Genomic DNA, 18,637 nt, shown 5'->3' on the forward strand with positions numbered 1-18,637 from the left:
AAACTATATATTATATTTATTATAATAAATAAATAATTTCCATTTTATTAGCACCAAATGCGGTGGTTATACAATAATAATTCATTGCAACAATAAATCACCTCCTAATAATAACAAAAATATAAAACAAAAAAAAATTAAATTCCAACCCACTCTGACTTCCTTCTGTACACTTATAACCAATTGAATTTGTTGATTCCATGCGCACGGATTTAAATATTAACCATCCGATTGTACGAATCGACCTCGACCCACGTAATCCGACGGTTCGTAATTCCTGCCTACCGAATTAATTATATGTTGTAGAACAAGTAAAGAAGAAAATTAACGGATGGGATGGGATGGAATGGGCTTTTTCAAGTCTGACACGATACCACGTCGGCAAACCGTCACATGGGCCATTAATTGAGAGCTCCATAACCAAACCGGGAAAAGCTGCCGGGTCCACTATTGAAACGACAGCGTACCGGCTTCGTGTTCTTATAAGGCTAGTGTCAGTATGACGATGGCCGCAATGCCACGCGATCGAGTGTACGTGGAGGGCGATGCGCTGCTCTGGTCCAGCTCACCCTCGTACACCATGGTGCTGTTAATTGACGGCGTGATTGTCTCCGTGCCCGTGGTCTGCCCCTGAGACGATTTCTGACTGCACGGTTAAAGAAAAAAAAAATAGCCGTTAGACATTGGAGAAAGACAAAGTTGTAAGAGGTGTCAGAATTTTATTGGACTGTGAGAATTATGGAGGAGTTGTCGGTAGACGTTAGTAAATTTTTTTATTCTGGGATACAAAAACCCCACCCCCCACGTATGGCGGTGTCGTCCTTTTACGGCTTCAAATTACTGTTTTGCCCCTGCCATACACCAAATTAATACCCTCCATCTTTTTCATGTGCAGTGGAACATTTGAGATTTTCTTCTGATGGGTCAAAAAAGATTCCCAACTGAACAACAATATTCGTCAAATACGACTTTATAATATTACTCAAAAAGAAATTAATACAGACCCCCTCCGTCTGGGAAAGTAGTTCCACATTTGGGAAACCAAAAAATGTCGGTCTCGAGGCAAGCACGAGATATTTTATATATACATATATATATATATATATGACTGGTTGGTAAATGAAGATTAGATTTGTTGCTGATATTTTAGGGGAGGAAATTACCATTTCGATCCTACTTTATGACCGTTGGTGGAATTAGAGAAGAAAAAGATAATGAGGGTATTATGGTAAAATCACTAACCTGGTGTTAGGCGCAGGGCAGAAGGTAATAACGTAGTCGGCGTTAGCGCATGTGAAAGTGCTGGTCTTATCGTCATAAGCGTAGCTGTACGCATGTGGGCACGCGCTTTTGAACAGCCGAGAGTACTGAGAAGGTTTGCAAATCGCGGGGCTATCGTACGCGCCGCTGCAGCAGTATTGCGGCTGCTGAAACGCCTCGCAGGCGCTTTTACACGCCACGCCGCCTTTCCCGTCAGCACTCATCACTTTCAGCTCGGAAGGACACGCGCCGTTTAGATCCACCAAGCATCCCGTCGTCGTGCAGTTCACGCCCGTCCCACCCTGAGGGACAACCACCATAGGAATATTATACCCATCTACTAAGCTCACATCAAAAAAATCGAGTCCACCGTGACCGTCTAGGGTAAATTCCGCAAGGGTGGCCGGCGGGATTGCTCCACTACCGGAGCATTCGACCTTGCCGGAGCCGCAGTCACCTGTCACGCATGAAAACTCGCCGGAGGAATCCTCGGTACAGTGAGTTCTTCCCCAGAAACGGCCACCCCATGATGTCGGCGCGGAGATGGTCTTCGTTTCTCCCTTCTCGAGAACAAATCCAGTGTTGGAAAGCGGCGGCACACCGGCGTTCGACAGAATGCCTGGCCACACCGTATAGTCGCATTTATTTACTATTGTGAAGGTCGTGGAATCAACTCCTGTAACAAATAATTCAATCATTTAACCAAAGCCATTGATAAATTGAGAAGAACACATGAAAGAATCACGGAGTACCTGATATGAACAAAACAGAAATAACAAAGCTTGAGATGGAGACGAGTAACTGATGTGATCCTAACAACGTTAGCTGAGCCATTAAAAACTGATGAATTAGCAATTAATTGACAGGAACTATTAGTTTGAACTGAGAAGAAGATGAAAAATCGAGATCCCAAAAGCTCTCTTTCTTATTATTCTCCTTGTTAGGGTTGAGACGAGGGATGTGAGATTTGAACACAGAGGGGAGGGGCTCTGTATTTATAACGTGGACTGAAGATTTGGTACGCCGCCTTCCTTTGTTCCCATTACATATGGCATATAGTAATGTAATAATTTATTTACTCTCTAATATAAATAAATATTTTAATATTCTTCCTATTACTATTTCTTTTTTCTTTTATGTTATTTTAATATGATGTCTGATATAGTAATTTTAAAAATTTTAAACGAAACATTATAATTTAATTTTTAAAAATTTATTTTATACCCATTTGAACTTAGCACACGAATTTTGTTTAAATAAATTTATAAATTACATGCACGAATATTTCAAAATTATGTCTTGGTGCACCAACTAGCTACTAACTTTTTATTCTAGCGTGATAGAATATTTTAAATAATTTAATTATCATATGATCACTAAATTAAAATTTAAAAAAAAAATAATTATTGACTATAGAATTAGAATCGTAAGATTATATATATATTCTATTGGAAAAAAAAAATTTCTTTCAAGTTTCTTTTAAAGATATTAAAAATAAGAGTAGAACTTTATTTAAGTGAGAGTCTTCGTCAATCATTTTGAAAAAAAAGAGGATAAAGTTTTACGCAAATTTACCCTAAAATTGCAAGCTTGGAGGAAAAATGAAGTTATGGGAAAAAATGTTTGTAAGCTCTTATTGACATTTCCGTTGTTCATACTCGAACACTATGACTTCTTTTTCTATAATTTTGATCTCTTCACTTAAGTTAACTTGTGTTTTCTATTCGGTTTGCTTGTTTTTGAAGTATGATTATTTATGATGGGAGATTCTTAAGAATTAAGTTCGAACCTTATTTTTTTAAAACCTATACACACAAAGATAATGCATGGTTTCCTTACCAACACCTATTTCTAACAATTTCTAATTGATTGGACTATTGCATTGAACTTGGTGGTGGCTTTGGTGGGTTATCACCATATCTATCTAAGTTTTAAAATAAATTCATACGACAAACAATCATATTCACACGGTTAAAATCAATATATTCAAGTAATACTCGAATTTTAAAGGTTTTCGATCCTCTATTTGTAGTTATTATTGTATGAAAAAAAAATAACTTTTACACCTTAACCATACTTAGCACCCCTCCCCCCCCCCAAAAGTTTTCCTTTCACAAACTATTCTTCATAATGCTCCATGCTTAGGCTTTGAAAGTGGAGTTGTGAAATAATGTTTGTCTTCAAGGTAAAAAAGATAACTGTCCATTTTATAAACAGTAAGTATAGTTACCCATAAGTTTTTCTATCTTTTATGTTGTATGGTGAATAGGAAATTTAGCAACAGTGGGTAACTGCTGTTCTTCTTTTGATATATATATATATATATATGTATGTATATATAAAGAAAGACCAATCATGTTGCGGAGAAAGGTGTGGGTCTAGAGTGGATTGATGAAATAAATTACACACGAAACTTTTTCGAACATTAAATATTGATTGGAGTTGGTTTGACCGTTCCTAAAGGTTCTCAAAATCTGAATTTATGTCAATTTTCATTCCGGATTGAGTCGTCTTTGGTGAACATTTTAATAAGATTTGTCATCTAGAATCGTTTTCTTTTTGTCTTATGCATCTATATATACATATACATATACATATATACATATATGTGTGTGTGTGTGTGCTTGTACAAATGTAAGTGGATTGAGACTGAAGAATCAACCCTGTAAACACATGACAATCTCTTTGTATGTTAGACGATTACTATCTGCAACTTATTTGGCGCTGACCCACTAACCTTCTTACAATTGCAAAGATTGTTAAAGTAGTTTCAACTCCCAACTTTCCTCTGAAAACACAATTCATTTGTCTGTTAATTTATTTCATCAGAGCTTTACATATATATATATATGTATGTATATATGTATTCTAAGTGTTAGGTTCTTTGCTCCAACAAAAGTCTTGCCTGTAAACAACCACTCAAGTATTCCTCGCTCGCTCCAACTAAACGACCACAGACTAGGGGTGTATATCTATATATTTCACTAGTCTTCGTTGCTGGTAAAACTTGAGAATTTTATTCATTATGCTATATATATGTGTATATATTATATGGCTACCAACTTGGACTAGCCATGGTGTATTTAATAATAAATTAGACGGACGCCACCTACTTTTCTTGTTTCGGTGAATTGGAGGGTGGTCAGACCACAGCAAGAATTTGGTCAGAATTATGAAGCTAAATATTGGGGTTTGGGGCTGTACATACACACATACTTATACGTATGTTATTGGGCAATGGGTCACTCTCAGTTTGAGGAAATAATTTACCAGACAATTGAAATAACTATTCAAAGTTCAAACCTATATAGCAAACAAGTCTCAATATTTGAAGTAACATCACCCATGATTTCAACATACAGTTCACGTTCGATGTATCGAACAATATTGGAGGGACATGAATAATTAAAACAATTATTGAGACTTAAGATCTTGTTTAGACTTAATTAATTATTCATATAAAGTGAAAAAAAGAAAAGAGATAAACTTAATCCTATAGTTAATTGTACCTTACGAAATAGTCAAAATTACCAAGAGACACCATTTGTTTAATCCTTACTAGAATAAGTTCAAGTTTTACAAATCAATCATATAACATACAAATGAAAGTGGGGAAGTGTTGCCAAGATTACACTAACAAATTCTAAGAGTCGCCGAAGTTGTTGAAAGAGCGGAGAAAGATGTTAATATTCCAAGAAAGAAATTTCAAGAGTGTAAGCATTGAATTACATCAAGAAAGAAATATATTTGATTCTATAGCTGGCTTCTGAGAGCGACCTAAAGGGAGAGAATATTATTGGTTTAGAGAATGATTGGGAGGCTTTTCTAAATTACAATTTTCTAAACTGCTGTAATCACATACACCCATGTAATCAAATCATAAGTTGCTTAGAGATTACATCATCTGATCTTTGAAGTTCCATACCACTGATGAGAACAATTAAGAAACAATATAATGATGTGTTCAAATCACATCAGCTGTTGAAAAACTACGCCAACTTAAAATTTGAATTGAACACCCAATTTTGTAGGTTTCTATAGTCACCAAATCCACACACCATGTCCTGATCTCTGTACACATTTCACCTTTACATCACTTGCTACTCAAGGACAAATGAATTCTCATAGCGAAGTCATGTCTCTTGTATGTTTAACATTTCTCCATCCTGAAGATAAAAGTTCTAAATATTTCTTGAGCTAATCATCTTCATGACCAACTACGTCTCATGTCTTGTTATATCTATGTATCATGCTAGGTGGAAAAGGGATATATCCTTAAGGAAGGTTCATTATATCATCACTTGTCAAGTATCTGACAATGTTGACATTTTATTTTCTAGATATTAAAATATAAAAATGATAACAATAAATTACAGCAACCAAATTAATTTTTATACCAGTGAAAATTTGGATTTTGACATGGAATTCTTCAGAAGAAAAATTGAATTTAACACTCACTTGTTACTGGCAAATTACAATGCAAAAAACTAGCATAACAAATACCTATTAACCGTGCAAAATTTCCCATCCCATGGTCAAAACAAGTGAGTTTGACCTCTGAAAAAGGACACTAACAAATAAGATAAAGACAAACAAAAGCAAGGAACTAGTATCTTAGAGACAACTAATCAATGCAATGAACTAACTGTAAGTAATATTTGCTTAATCGTGAGAGTACCTGATCATTTGCCGACTTATTAAAGCATAGGATATTTCTGCCTCTTAGCACTTGAGCATACTGCTTGAGACCTGATATGTCTATTTGATGACATGATGTGCTTTTAAGAGTTTAAAGAATATTTACCTTATGGCATGAAACAATGAGATTATAATTCAACATAACACATCATTCACTTGGTGTTTGACTTGCAAGGACATAAAGAAAGTGGGTGAGAGAATTTTCAGCAGCCATAACAGCTGCATTTACATTTTCCTCAGTTTCCTCAGTCATAGCCATGCATTGTTCCTGAACTGAGTGCACTCTCCAGACAAGTTTACGCAATTCCTGAAAAAAGATAAGAAGATACCAAAATAAGAATTAAAAAAAATATTGAAGTGGCAAGTAAGGAATAGGAATAAGGTTAGTGAGCATAAGCCAGTACGAAAAATTTGGTTCCAGGTGTATATTAGGCATGTAGAAATGATCATTGATCAACAACATATGTTATCATTTATAAATTTTAAAAGGCTACAACCAACCTGACGATCAAAATCAACATTATCGAGAGAATACACTTCATTTGTAACTTTCATGTCCTTACTAATTAGGCCACTGAACCATCTAGTTGCCTTGCTGATGCACACTTGTGACATCTGAAACGAAGCACAAGCTGTGAAATGCACATATCTTTATAACCTGACAGAACATTTTCGGAAAAGCTTGGACCCAGATAATATTGCTTGTACTAAATGTACATGGAAGTTCATTATGCCAAATTCATAACAAGAGAAACTTGATAACGTAAGTCATTTGTCAATGCCGGATGTCAGAGTTCCAATTACACTACATTGTTCAAATCCAAAGACACCCATCTGTAAATAAGCAGCTCTAAGCTAACACTCTGACCCTAATTAATCATCTTACCGCATTACAATACAATATAGTATACACACCTGTTCTTGATCGTCACAATGCATTTCTTCTAGTTCATCACCATTACACGCATTCACTTGTGGCGTTGAACCAGCAAGTGCCTGCAGTGTTTTCTGGTCGCCGTCTTTTGTAGCGCGAATCAGTGTATCCATTAGATCAGGTTCCACTTCTCGCAGCAATTTCCCTAATACCCATTTGGCTCAATAAGGTAGAAGATAAATCATAAAAGCAAGACGAAAACACAATTGAACTTGCTCACCAATATAATTGAACTGCCTTCGTTTTCCTTCTCGAACCTCGGGCCCGAGTCTCTGTGACATACAAACAAACGCCATGTCTACATAAGGAAAAAAAAAACATAATAACATCTCCTCCCAAATTTAAAACAACAAAGAATTAACCAAGGAATTCAAGTTCTTATGATACAACAAGCACCTTCACTAGCATTAAAGCATCGAACACGTCTTCGTCAAGCGAAGCAGCCCTACCATATTCCACAGAAAAAGAAAATTAAAACAAATAATAGGTACCTTTCTTCTATGTAAAAACTACCAAGTTATTGCAAAGAAACGGTAGGGGAGTGAGAGTCGGGGTGAAGAGTACTTGAGGATGCGTTTGATTTTAGGGGTGGAGAAGGAGGCAAGGTCCACGCCCCACTGGAAGGCGCGGCGTGCCTCCCGTTTCTTCTGGTTGCGGCTCTTTTTAACTTCAGTATCTGAGTCGGTTGTGTCTCCTTTCTGGCGATCGGACGGTACAAGCGCATTGGCCAATCTAGGACGGCGTGACCGGTGATGGATGCTCCGGTAAGAGGGAGGCAATGCGACGCAAGACGGAGAATGGAATATGGTTTTCGCGGATGCTGTTTGCGGTAATGATGGAACCAGGATATGGTTGAATAGTGTATAATAACAACTTCGATGCTGCAACTTCGGCCATTGCCTCAGAGGCTGTATCAGGCGAGCCATTTTTTCTGCTTCGTGTTCAGCTACCTGCAGTCTGCAACTCTCTCTCTCAATATCGGAGCATGAACCCAGCGAGTTGAACGGACTCACTCCTAGGCCCATCTTTACTATGGGCCATGAAAGTGAGGACCAATACTTCTGCTCAAACTACTAGACTATCTTGGGGTCATATTGTAAATTCTGAAAGTATAGGGTTCATATTGTAAAGTTTTGTAACTTAAAGTTAATTATGTAAATAGAATAAATGTATATTTGTGTGTAAATACCCTTAATTTATGATTAATAAAATAATCATATCATTTTTTCTCAAAATCGAGCTCTCTGTTTTCTCTCATTGGCTTCCTAACGCATTTTTCTTCTTGCGTGTGATTCCACCGAATCTTCTTCATCTCGAGTTTGATTTATATTCAATCAATTTACAAATTATTCGTAAACTCTATCATGGTATCATAGGATTGAAGAATTTTATCGTAAGTCACTGGTTGCGGTAATTTCTTAAAGTCTATCTTCTGTTATTTGATTATTTAATTATTAAAAATTAAAATTCTTTTACGGAGCAATAAAATTGTTGATGACATAATCTATATATATTTTTTTCACTTGTATACATGCTCTTTTTTCCCTAAAGTTTTTCCAATTGTGCATTTTTAAACTATAATTATTTATTTTATAATTTTCATTTTTAAGAAATTAACTAATTTAAATTATTAATTAGTTTTAATTATATACATCAATATAATTATTTTAATAACAATTCATCTAAAAATAAATAAATATTTTGATTAAATTTTTAGTAATATTTTACAAAAAAAAAAAAAAATTTATCATACTACAACAATTTTTAATGTAATAAATTTATATAACTCGTTAATTAATTTTAAACAAAAATAAAAAAGAAGAAATAAGACGTGGCTGCCAATCATCATGGTTGACGTTGCAGAAAGAAACTTTACAGAAAGTCCAGGCTGTTAAAAATGCTGCCCGACGTCCGAGTCCGCACAGTCCAACACACACCGCCACTTCTTCCGGCTACCAGCACTGATCGGTTTCCCATTTTCGTCCCCGACCGGACGACCTCGTCGCCGCATTTGCATGCGACCAAACCATCGGCCGCCTTCGCCTGAAAAGCGCGCGGTCGTAGTCCGCACGTTTATCAGGATTAGATAGAGTGGCGTACGCTTCATGGACTCTGATGAACTCGCTTGCGGCGCCCGCTACATCAGGATGCAGAGTTCTCGCCAATTTCCTGTAAGCGATCTTGATCTCCTTACACGTGGCTCCCATCTGGATCCCCAAAACTTCATAAAGAGATGATGGTGGTGAAGATGCGAGGAGTGGCCTTGTTGGCTGGGCCGTTGATGCGGAAGTCGCGGAGACAGGACGTGGACGGAAGCTTGCAGAGGTAGGCAGGGAGCGACGGTTGCTAACGACGACGACGTTTTGGGGAATGAGATGAAGGGAGGAAGCCATGAGTGATTTTGAATTTTGGTTTTTGATGATTTATAAGGGGTTGGAAAAACGAGTTATCCATTTGTTGGCTGACTCAGCAACTCGTCGGTGCTTCTAGAAGCTTTCTTTTTGCCGGCTATTGATTAACTGAATAATCTTTTGTTAATTTCCATGACTAATCTTCTTAATAATTTATTTTCAAATAATTACGTATGACTTTACCAAAAAAAATTTAAGGATATTTTAGAATAATTAATTAATAATTATTATTATTTTTATATAAATGGAGACACAAATTAAAATAAAATTAAGATATCGTCGTACATATCATGAGTTAAAAGACGTTTATAATATCATTAATTAGAAATTGTTGGAGATCATTCGATATTTGAACATGAGAATGGAGATCAACTAATAGAGAGAAACAAATATTCGCCAATCAATCAACACGTTTATTCTTTTCACAATAAATATATTAGATTCAGATATGTCAATACTATAATAGCAAATGCTTAATCGCACGAACGAAAATGATATGTACATTAATAACGTAATTCTCTTTAATAAATAATAATTACCTTATTAATATTATACAATAATATTTTGTTTGCTTAAAAAAATATATTTTTGTCTGTAGTTCTCGCATGACATTATTATAATGTTCACATTATGGTATTATATCTTCGTGTGTGCATAAACTTAACAATATTCAAAGTATAATTTAGAGAACGAATGAAGTATACTTGTAAGTAGAGGGTTCCTTTGCATGTTTATATATACTTTTGTTCTGTATTACAAGAAATATAATTCACTTCCCATCTTATCCATTTATAAAAATATCCTAACAAGAAGAAGGTATATACAAGGGAATGCAGGATCTTGTAGAAGAGATAATTCAATAGAGTAAGAACTAAGAAGAATATAGTGCAGGCACAAAAATGTCAAACGACTGTCAAAATTCCTCATCTAAACCATCCATTACATCCAATATATTACTTCTTGAATGTTTCCTTGTCTGTCTTGCACTCAACTCCCTAGTAGGAGAGTTTCCAGCGCTCTTGCTCAATGTACACGTCTCGATTCCTCTTTTCCCCATCAAAGGAAATTCCTGACTCTTACTTATTCCAGGAATCATCTTTTCTCCAGTCACCTTGTCTAACAAATTTCTTTCTGCTTGAGTAAGTTTTATCTTGTTGGCTTTGGTATAATAGTTCAGCGACAAGGATCGCTGCATCTCAGAGTGAAATCCAGGTCCCTTATGGGTTGGAGAGCGAAGAGGAAAAGGCTTGAATTCATAATCTCGTTTTCTCACTAAGCTAACCAGATGATGAAGCCAGGCAACCAATCCAAGAATGAGTTTATCCATCTTCTGTTTATCCGCGTGGTAAAGAGTTTGGAGGCGTGTCAAGTTATTGTTGACAGTTGCATTCTTGCCAAACTCATTGCTGTCAAACAAGCACAAAAACATGGAACCTCATTTCAGTGACATAATGGCAAAAACAGATTCCTGTATCAAAAGTACACAGATCCACATCGGTGCATGTGCCCATGCCAGATCCACATTTGTGTGTGTGTGTGATCTGAGTGAGCTGTGGGTACGTATGTGTGTGGGTGGATGAGTGGATGAGGTGGTGGTGGGGGGGTGGGGAGTGGGGTGGGGGAGAGAGAGAGAGAGAGAGAGAGAGAGAGAGACCCTGTGTTTGCCCATTCTCCAACCCAGCCAAAACCTTGGTGTGCTCTGTTAACAGAAAAGGAAAAGAATAAAATATAAATGCAAGACAATAAGCAGTATCTAGGGCAAACTATCAAAGCAGCAGTGAGATATGTACTTGGTTGTATTTGTGGCTAGAGGTACCAGCCAACGGAGGGTCTTCTCCATTTCAGCTTTTACTTGAGATACTGAAAGCTGGAGGAAACAATAACACGAAGCAATCACACAGTAATAGTAATACCACTAATGCACGTCCTACACAAAATATCCTAGAGGAAAGAATACTTCTCCTCAGTGCAGTGAAAGAAAAGAAAACTTATATGAAAAATTCGACTAGTACTCCATACCTCTTCCTTGACATCAAGAGTTTGTAACTGAGACCGTAAAGCTGACTTAACATTAATTGGCAATCCCTGATATAATGTGTCCCTCATGTTCGGGGGAAGAGATGTAGGACGAGATGCCTAACAAAATATTTTTTTATTAGAAATCAAGTCCATGTATAAAAATTGGCCTAAAAGAAAGAAGTGGAAACAGAAGACTTCAACTCACGATGTTATCGATCTGGTTGATTATATTTGCATAATGTAATGCAAGACCAGCTATACCTAATCTTTCCCGACTTTTGCTGGGTTGTTTGCTTACCGGTGCCAAACCTGCCATCATGAACTGACATCTCCATAAGAACGAAAGATTATTCACCAGAAACACATTTCAGAACTAACAATATCCAAGCAAGACATCCCCATAACATTGAGTTTATATGCCCAGAACAATAACAGAAGAAATTTGCAAAGGATGCCAAGTTTGATGCTTGGACATTCATAACTGGAGTAAGAGGTGTCTATGATACCAAACCCAAGAGAAGAATATTTAGTGTTAAGCAATATTGACCATTAAACATTGTAGGCAAAGGCTGCAAGAGAAAGTCTTATTTCACTGTAAGTGCATAACAAATATTTTGCATAAGAAAAAAACACAATTTGTTGCAAACAAAATCTGTCAAGTTTGACTCTTGACAGACTCTAGTTTCATCCCTAAGCAGAATTTTCTTTTACGACGGAAGTTCCAATTTCAAGCTGTAGAAGTAGCACAAGTAATCACATGAAGTTGGCAGATGATGAGTTCCCCAAAACCTCGCATTTTTCAATAGCCTCATGAAGTAACAGTTATAAAACTGGGAAAGCAACTTCAAGTACCATGGAACTTCAGATCAGAGGATTGGAAAGGAACTAAATATTGTAAGCTGAATTTGTATGTACTAAGATTCAACAAGGGAGCATAAGTAAAGCTCATATTTAACAATTTCATTAGGTTGCTGATTCCCTGAAAATTCATACCGTTATTTCCAAATGCTTCCGTGATTGCTTGATGTATATAGATAACTATATCAACAAGCTTCTCCATGATCTGCAATGAACAAAATATGTCTAAGAAAGAGTTTAATTTGACTTCATAACAAAAGAAACTCCACTTTGTATTTGTCGAAGAATTCATAAAATGTAGAAGCTCCTCTAGAACAAATACGTCAAAAGATATTCCTCATATAAGTGAATTAACAAGGCGTCCCTCCAGCAACAGATTCCCATTATCAGCTTTTCACCTTTTGGAAATTACAACAAATAGCTATAATCTTGTACCTCCTCCAAGTTTTTAGACCAAAGAGACTTCTTCTTCAAGCTTCTTACAAGCTTTCTTTGTTGTTTCAGCTCACTTTGTAAAATCATGAGACTGTCTCCTACATTTTGAAGAAGATTAGATGTTAGAAGAAATAATTTACCAACATGGTCAGCGGGCATGCAACAGGAAATATATACATCAAATCTAAATGTTAATAACCATAATGACCATCTAGAAACAATTTGCAAGGTCGGCAATAATTGGGAAAAGACTAGCTGCAAGAATGAATACAGATTCGGTGGAAATTTTTGAAAGACGAGGACGGGCAAACATGCCAATTAACTGTTAAAAAAAGAATGTGGAAAAGAAAAAAGCAAATTGCCAATGGAGGTCCAAATATTCATATATGAAAAGTTTAAGGTGAGAGAAGAAGGTTATCCATCTAACCTCTCCGGGGACGATGTAAGTCATCCACTTCCTCACGTTTTCGCTGAAAGTCTTGTTCAAATCTGTCCAAAGCATGCAATTCATGATATAATTCCTGCACCAACAAAGAAGTCAGCTTCTTCTAGAAGCACAGCAGCATATGCGAACTGAAAAACAAAAGCCTTACAAGACCAAGGCGAGTTTTCATGATGTAGGACAAATTAGAATTAATTTGTCTACTTAGAAATTTGAGGATGAAAACCTAGACAGCACACCTAAGTTTTGTTAACAGTTAAGAAATTTTAAGCATCATACTTAAAGGTTAGGTTGTATCACAAAACCAAAAAATAAAGTAGCTCCAAAAGTGTTTTATTAAATAACTGAAGTTTGTCCAAAAAAGTGAATCTACAAAGATATTTATAATGTTCCTGAGTAATATTTCTTCAAGAAATACTAGTACAAATAGATAGGGAATAATACTATTAATAGAAATAGGAAAACTAAACACTAATAGAATAAAACCCCAAAATTACTAAAATTATAATAATAGATTTCTAAACAATACAATAATTTTATATTTAAAAGAACCATGATTTCTAATCTACTCAGACAATCTAAGCCAAACCCATTCTGCATCATTTTCCCTAATTGGAGAAAACGTGTCCACAAGTTTTGAAATGACAAATGATGTAAAATATTGAACTTTGAGCTTCACAATGAAAATTTAGTAAAATAACAGAAACAGAATTTTTCAGGAGTGTAAAATCCTGATGGTATGAGAGATCAACATATTGATCAATCGGTATCTCAAGTTTCTCCTTTGTCAGTAGCAGGCTTTTGTCAATTGACTCGATTGGAGGTGGGAATTGCATATCAGAGGTTGGTGTTAGAGAAAACTGTGCAGTCATAGGAGATCATGAAGAGACAGCAGTTATGGAGCTTGCATCGAGTGCTTTTTGGTAGATTTTTGTGGCAAGGCTTCTGGTGGTTCCTTATCAGGGAATTTTGAGGCTGGTGGTGGCAACTATTTTGATCACCTTCCACTGGTAACTGTGATCCAGGATGGCAGTAGGTAGAAAGAGTCAGGGTTTCTATATATTTCTTTTCCATATGAGCTTGGGGCTGTTTGGTTGTAAAGCTTTAAGATTTTGGCTTAGGATTCTTTTACCTCTGATACCAATTGATATGTATAGAACAAATTGTGGCTAATTTGCCTATTTAAGAATTTGTAATAAAAGTCTAGATATCACGCTTAGGATTGCTTAGACATCACATCTAAAAAGTATTAAACATTATATTTAGGGGTTTAATTGTATGACACAACCACAAAATAAAGAAATACTCAAAATATTTAATTGAATAACTAAAGCCTGCATCAAAAAATGAATTTACAACGATATTTATAAAACTTTCTAGGTAACCTTTCTTAAAGAATTAAAGAAATACTAATATTAACACAATTAGGAAATAATACTAGTAATACAAATAGAAACATTAACTACCAACAAGAATAAGACATCAAAAATATAGTTACAGTTAAAATGGTGATAAACTTACTGAAGTATGCTGAGCAAGGGTAGCTAACTCCTGCATTGTTGCTTCTGCATCAGCTCTGGGTTGGCGACTGTCTGAAAACTCTGAATCTATCCTGAAATATAACAATTTGGAGAAGAAATTGAACTCCCACTCGGTGAATAATTGCAGTATATCAACTCACAATTCATCATAAAAGGGCTACCTTACTTTGAAAAATATCGACAAAGGTTGTGCCATTGTGGATCTTTACATAAATTTCCAAACCTAATTACTTCATGTGAGAAGAGATCCCATTCATTCCTGCAAAAACATAATACTAAACTATGAAAAGTGCCGCAACTAAAATCAAAGATTTAATCAGAACAAAAAATAAGTCCAAATGCAAAGGAATTATATTTCAATAGTAAAAAACCTTTTGTCAGCTGCAGCAATACTCAACAACTCATTCATATCTGCAGAAACTAACTGTCTTACTCCCTCTGAGTGCAATATCTCTTTTCTCAAGAACTGAACATTTTCTTTTGAAAGAGATTGCAATAAGTTTGCCCCTTTTGCAATTGTATTAGCTACTTCAAATGACAATATAGATAGTTTGTTTCCTCTTGAAGCTATCCCTGTGACAAATCCACTCTTGGCGTTCAAATTTGTCATGCTACTTCCAAGTGTGTCTAAAACTTCCACAGCCCGTTCTAGACCCACAACGCCAGCTCTTCCAATAAATGAACTCTTCTGGGGAACCTGAGAAGAGAAATATACTGTGAGCCTACAATTTCTACATCAAGATAAATTAAAACTCTTAGAAACTATATTCTATAGAGAAAAAAGAAACCAGATTCAGGTCTACACATCTTTTTTCAAATTAAAGAAACATTTCCGGTTCTTAGAGAAAAGCTAGAACAATGCCAGGCTCAGATTGTCAGATATAGAATGCAAATTATGATCCCAAGAAACAGCATTGGTTAGTGGAAGGTGTTTGTTTCATAGTATCTGATGTTATCCAGTAGTTATTGGCAATGAAGAATATTTATTTCCTTCACGAAGAAAAATCCTTATAAAATAGATCTTTTTATACTTCTAATTCATGGATATGTGTTGATTTTTTTTTATTTGCACAAAGCTCTCCAATATTGTCACATGGTTTTCACAGATAATATCTCAGAGACTTGTTCAAGCTTCCAGACAGGGACTGTGTTTAACTCTGTCAATGAACCAAAATGCAAGATAGTTTTAGCTATAGCATTAACTGATGTCCATTTCCATCAACACCAGTCAAAATATATAGCCATGCCTATAGAAGAAGCCCAATACTTTGAGATCCAATCCATTGCTATTGTGGTTCATCAAGGAAATGACAGTAACAAACGAAGTTTATCAAGGAATGAAATTTGAAATAGTAAATCCAGCAGCAATAAATGAAGTTTGGTTGAGCAACCAATCGAAAGGAGGCTCACTTAGCAACTTCAGTTTATCAAGAAAGTTGAGACACAGAGGTCAGTGAAGCACTGACTTCAAACTTTTATTTTTCAGCAACACTGAGAGATGCCATGACTTGACATCTGTCACAAATCTGCTAAGTAAATTGGAACAAAAATCCTCTCTTCATCGTCCCTTCTTAGAACTGACTTTTCATAAGAATATGTTTACCCATCCAAAATAATCTCATCATTGATGTAAATTCAGGCTGCCGCTTACACTGTCTATAAATTTAATAATATTCATACCAAACCATAATTAGCATTCACAAAGAATCCCAACACGCACACTACCAAATGAACAAACCTTGTTGATCCTTGTCTTAATAGGTGTTGGCTTCAATTCTCTAGAAATGGATAATGGAAACTGATCATTTCCATAATCACTCTGATCCCTGTAGGAATAAGGACGAGAATTCTCCTTTTGCTTACTAAAGCTCTTTGTTGACTTAAGCTTCCCTGAAAACCCGGTAGTTTTCCCTCCAGCTTTCACGCTCTTCTTAGTTGCTCCACCAGAGCAAACCGCTCCCATTGTTTTTGCTTCACTTTATTCACAACATAAACCTGACAAAGAACTTCAAGAAAAAGAAAATGAAATTAACATAAAATCAGATTCTGGTTGGGAGATACTAAAAGGGGAAACCATGTTTTCCAGAACAATTAACATGACTACTAACCGAGTTATCATTTCATAAGGGAAAAACAACAAGAAACTTACGACTTGTAAATATCAAACATGGATAGAATTGAAAAAAAAATTAAAGAAATAGCAATTCGTTTCTTTCTACCTATGCTGCTCCGAATTTTAACCAACCAATCGATTCGAAGGGAAGAGTAGAGTAAAGATAGACAATATAATCCGCTAGGTATTCCGCGAACTTTAAAAGGAAAAAAAAACAGAATACAATAAATATACCTGGTTAAAGAGAAGCAAATCCACAAAAAGGCAAAGACGAGACTGAGCATACAGAAGAAGAAAAATGGCGGAGAGAGAGAAAAGAGAAGAATATATTTGGTTGAGTTGACCAAAGAAAGCAAGGATAGGAATGTAGGATTAGCTTAAGACCAAAAGCAGATATATTAAAATTAAAATTAAAGACGCGTTGTATGTTTCTGCAAGCAACGGAAATCTCGTGGGTAGTGGGTGGTTTTAAGCTTTGACTGCAGCATTCAATTCTCAATTTGCCGACTATCTCCTCTTCTCTTTTCTTCATCTGTAAATTTAATAAAGTTAAAAGAGAGGAAGCCATGGGGTCACAATTTCCCTTTTCGATTTTATCTCTACAAAATTTTTTACAGAAAAATTAAATGACAAAAACAGTATATATAAAATTTATCAATTGATATGTAAAAACTAGTTTACAAATTCCAGCCCGCAATATTGTCGGAGTGTTGTTTTCTTCAAACATAAGTCAATCGTCATCTTCTTCACCTCTGGAGGCTTCATTTTTACAGTTTTGCCACTTAAATAGACTTCCCCTTTCGAACTAAATATCTGAATATAACCAAATTAAGTTCAAAAAGGAAGTAAAGAAAAAACGTATTGGCATTGTTAAATTGAATGTCAAATCAATTGCGTTGCATTCAGTTTCAAATTCAAAGCTGAGTTGCCCCGTGTTTAGGTTTTGATATTTGTACAAATAGAATATACATATATATATATATAAACACATATATAAATATCATTCCACAAAAGTTTTTAATGGTGGAAGGAAGTTGAATTTGACTTTTCTTTATCCCTACCTGGTCAGAAACTCGAAATACAGAGTATTTTTTTAAAAAAAATTTCTAGTTTTCAGAATACATTGAGTTAGACGATCCTGAAAATCATAGAAAAACTCTAAACGAGAAAATTGATTGAATATAAAATTAAGAAATTGATTGAATATGAAATTGTGCACTCCTCTTACTGTATATGGTGTGTGTGTGTATATATATATACATAACAGGAAATTATATAAGATTTCAGAAAAATATCAAGGAATTAGTGATATTTCATAATCTGTGCCTTTGGACTATTATATAATATAGAATCAAGGCTATTAAGGCTAGATTATTATGTTTTGATAAAGATAAAGAATATTCCTGATATTAAAGAAAAAGTAAATTAGAGTGTTGAAATAAAAAATAGATCAGAAAATAAATTAGAGTGTTAGAAGAAAAAATACTTCAGAGTGTCAGAGAGAATCAATTAGGGTGTTAGAGACGAAACAAATCAAATTAAAGGATAAAATTACACAACAACCTCCGACTGTTGGCCGCCACAAGATCGGTCACCTCCACCACCAGCCTGAATTCATCAACCTTAGACGCAGCCATTGCTCCCGCCACGCTCTTCTTTGTCCAGTCGGGTGTCCAGTAGTTGTCCACAAGCATGCACGACTACACATAATCCTCTTGGTCGCCTTCGTCACAACCAGACGCGACTTGTAACTATGAATTGCTTGTGACCAAACACCGTCTCTCTTTCCCGACTAGACACTAACATCCATTTCTCTCTTTTATAGGATATGAGGTGGATGCTTACATGGTGTTGATATGGCGTTCATCTATGCTGATTTAAAAAATAATAATCTACATGCCTTGCCACTTTAGCGCCATGTTAAAC

The 18,637-nt window shown here is 35.6% G+C and overlaps 3 protein-coding genes and 1 pseudogene across 4 annotated transcripts; all 4 read right to left on the reverse strand.

The window, feature by feature from the left end:
* Positions 1 to 25: 25 nt before the first annotated feature.
* Positions 26 to 2,319, reverse strand: LOC110818149 (Pathogenesis-related thaumatin superfamily protein). The gene is made up of 3 exons (XM_022046915.2): positions 2,013 to 2,319; positions 1,243 to 1,936; positions 26 to 646 (listed from the first exon to the last, which is right to left on the reverse strand). Exons 1-3 carry the CDS (start codon positions 2,092 to 2,094, stop codon positions 481 to 483), a joined length of 942 nt encoding a protein of 313 aa, XP_021902607.1. The 5' UTR covers positions 2,095 to 2,319; the 3' UTR covers positions 26 to 480.
* A 3,583-nt stretch (positions 2,320 to 5,902) lies between these two features.
* Positions 5,903 to 7,932, reverse strand: LOC110817986 (kinesin-like protein). Its single transcript, XM_022046705.2, has 6 exons — positions 7,457 to 7,932; positions 7,289 to 7,337; positions 7,113 to 7,164; positions 6,874 to 7,037; positions 6,460 to 6,573; positions 5,903 to 6,265 (listed from the first exon to the last, which is right to left on the reverse strand). Exons 1-6 carry the CDS (start codon positions 7,915 to 7,917, stop codon positions 6,107 to 6,109), a joined length of 999 nt encoding a protein of 332 aa, XP_021902397.2. The 5' UTR covers positions 7,918 to 7,932; the 3' UTR covers positions 5,903 to 6,106.
* A 912-nt stretch (positions 7,933 to 8,844) lies between these two features.
* On the reverse strand, positions 8,845 to 9,285 carry LOC110818207 (chaperone protein dnaJ 11, chloroplastic pseudogene; annotated as a pseudogene).
* Positions 9,286 to 10,004: 719 nt separating this feature from the next.
* On the reverse strand, positions 10,005 to 17,643 carry LOC110818163 (elongation factor G, putative (DUF668)). 2 transcript variants are annotated; one of them, XM_088210483.1, is made up of 13 exons: positions 16,946 to 17,643; positions 16,337 to 16,604; positions 14,970 to 15,295; positions 14,765 to 14,857; positions 14,579 to 14,669; positions 13,043 to 13,136; positions 12,616 to 12,713; positions 12,316 to 12,385; positions 11,528 to 11,631; positions 11,323 to 11,439; positions 11,094 to 11,170; positions 10,958 to 11,002; positions 10,005 to 10,709 (listed from the first exon to the last, which is right to left on the reverse strand). In XM_088210483.1, exons 2-13 carry the CDS (start codon positions 16,559 to 16,561, stop codon positions 10,217 to 10,219), a joined length of 1,833 nt encoding a protein of 610 aa, XP_088066609.1. In that variant the 5' UTR covers positions 16,562 to 16,604; positions 16,946 to 17,643; the 3' UTR covers positions 10,005 to 10,216. The 2 variants fall into 2 exon arrangements, with proteins under 2 accessions (XP_088066609.1, XP_088066610.1); XM_088210484.1 differs by lacking the exon at positions 16,946 to 17,643 and adding an exon at positions 16,818 to 16,939.
* Positions 17,644 to 18,637: the final 994 nt, after the last annotated feature.

Source organism: Carica papaya, chromosome 1, assembly GCF_054855325.1.
Source record: "Carica papaya isolate Zhongbai chromosome 1, ASM5485532v1, whole genome shotgun sequence".
Classification (NCBI taxonomy): Eukaryota; Viridiplantae; Streptophyta; class Magnoliopsida; order Brassicales; family Caricaceae; genus Carica; species Carica papaya.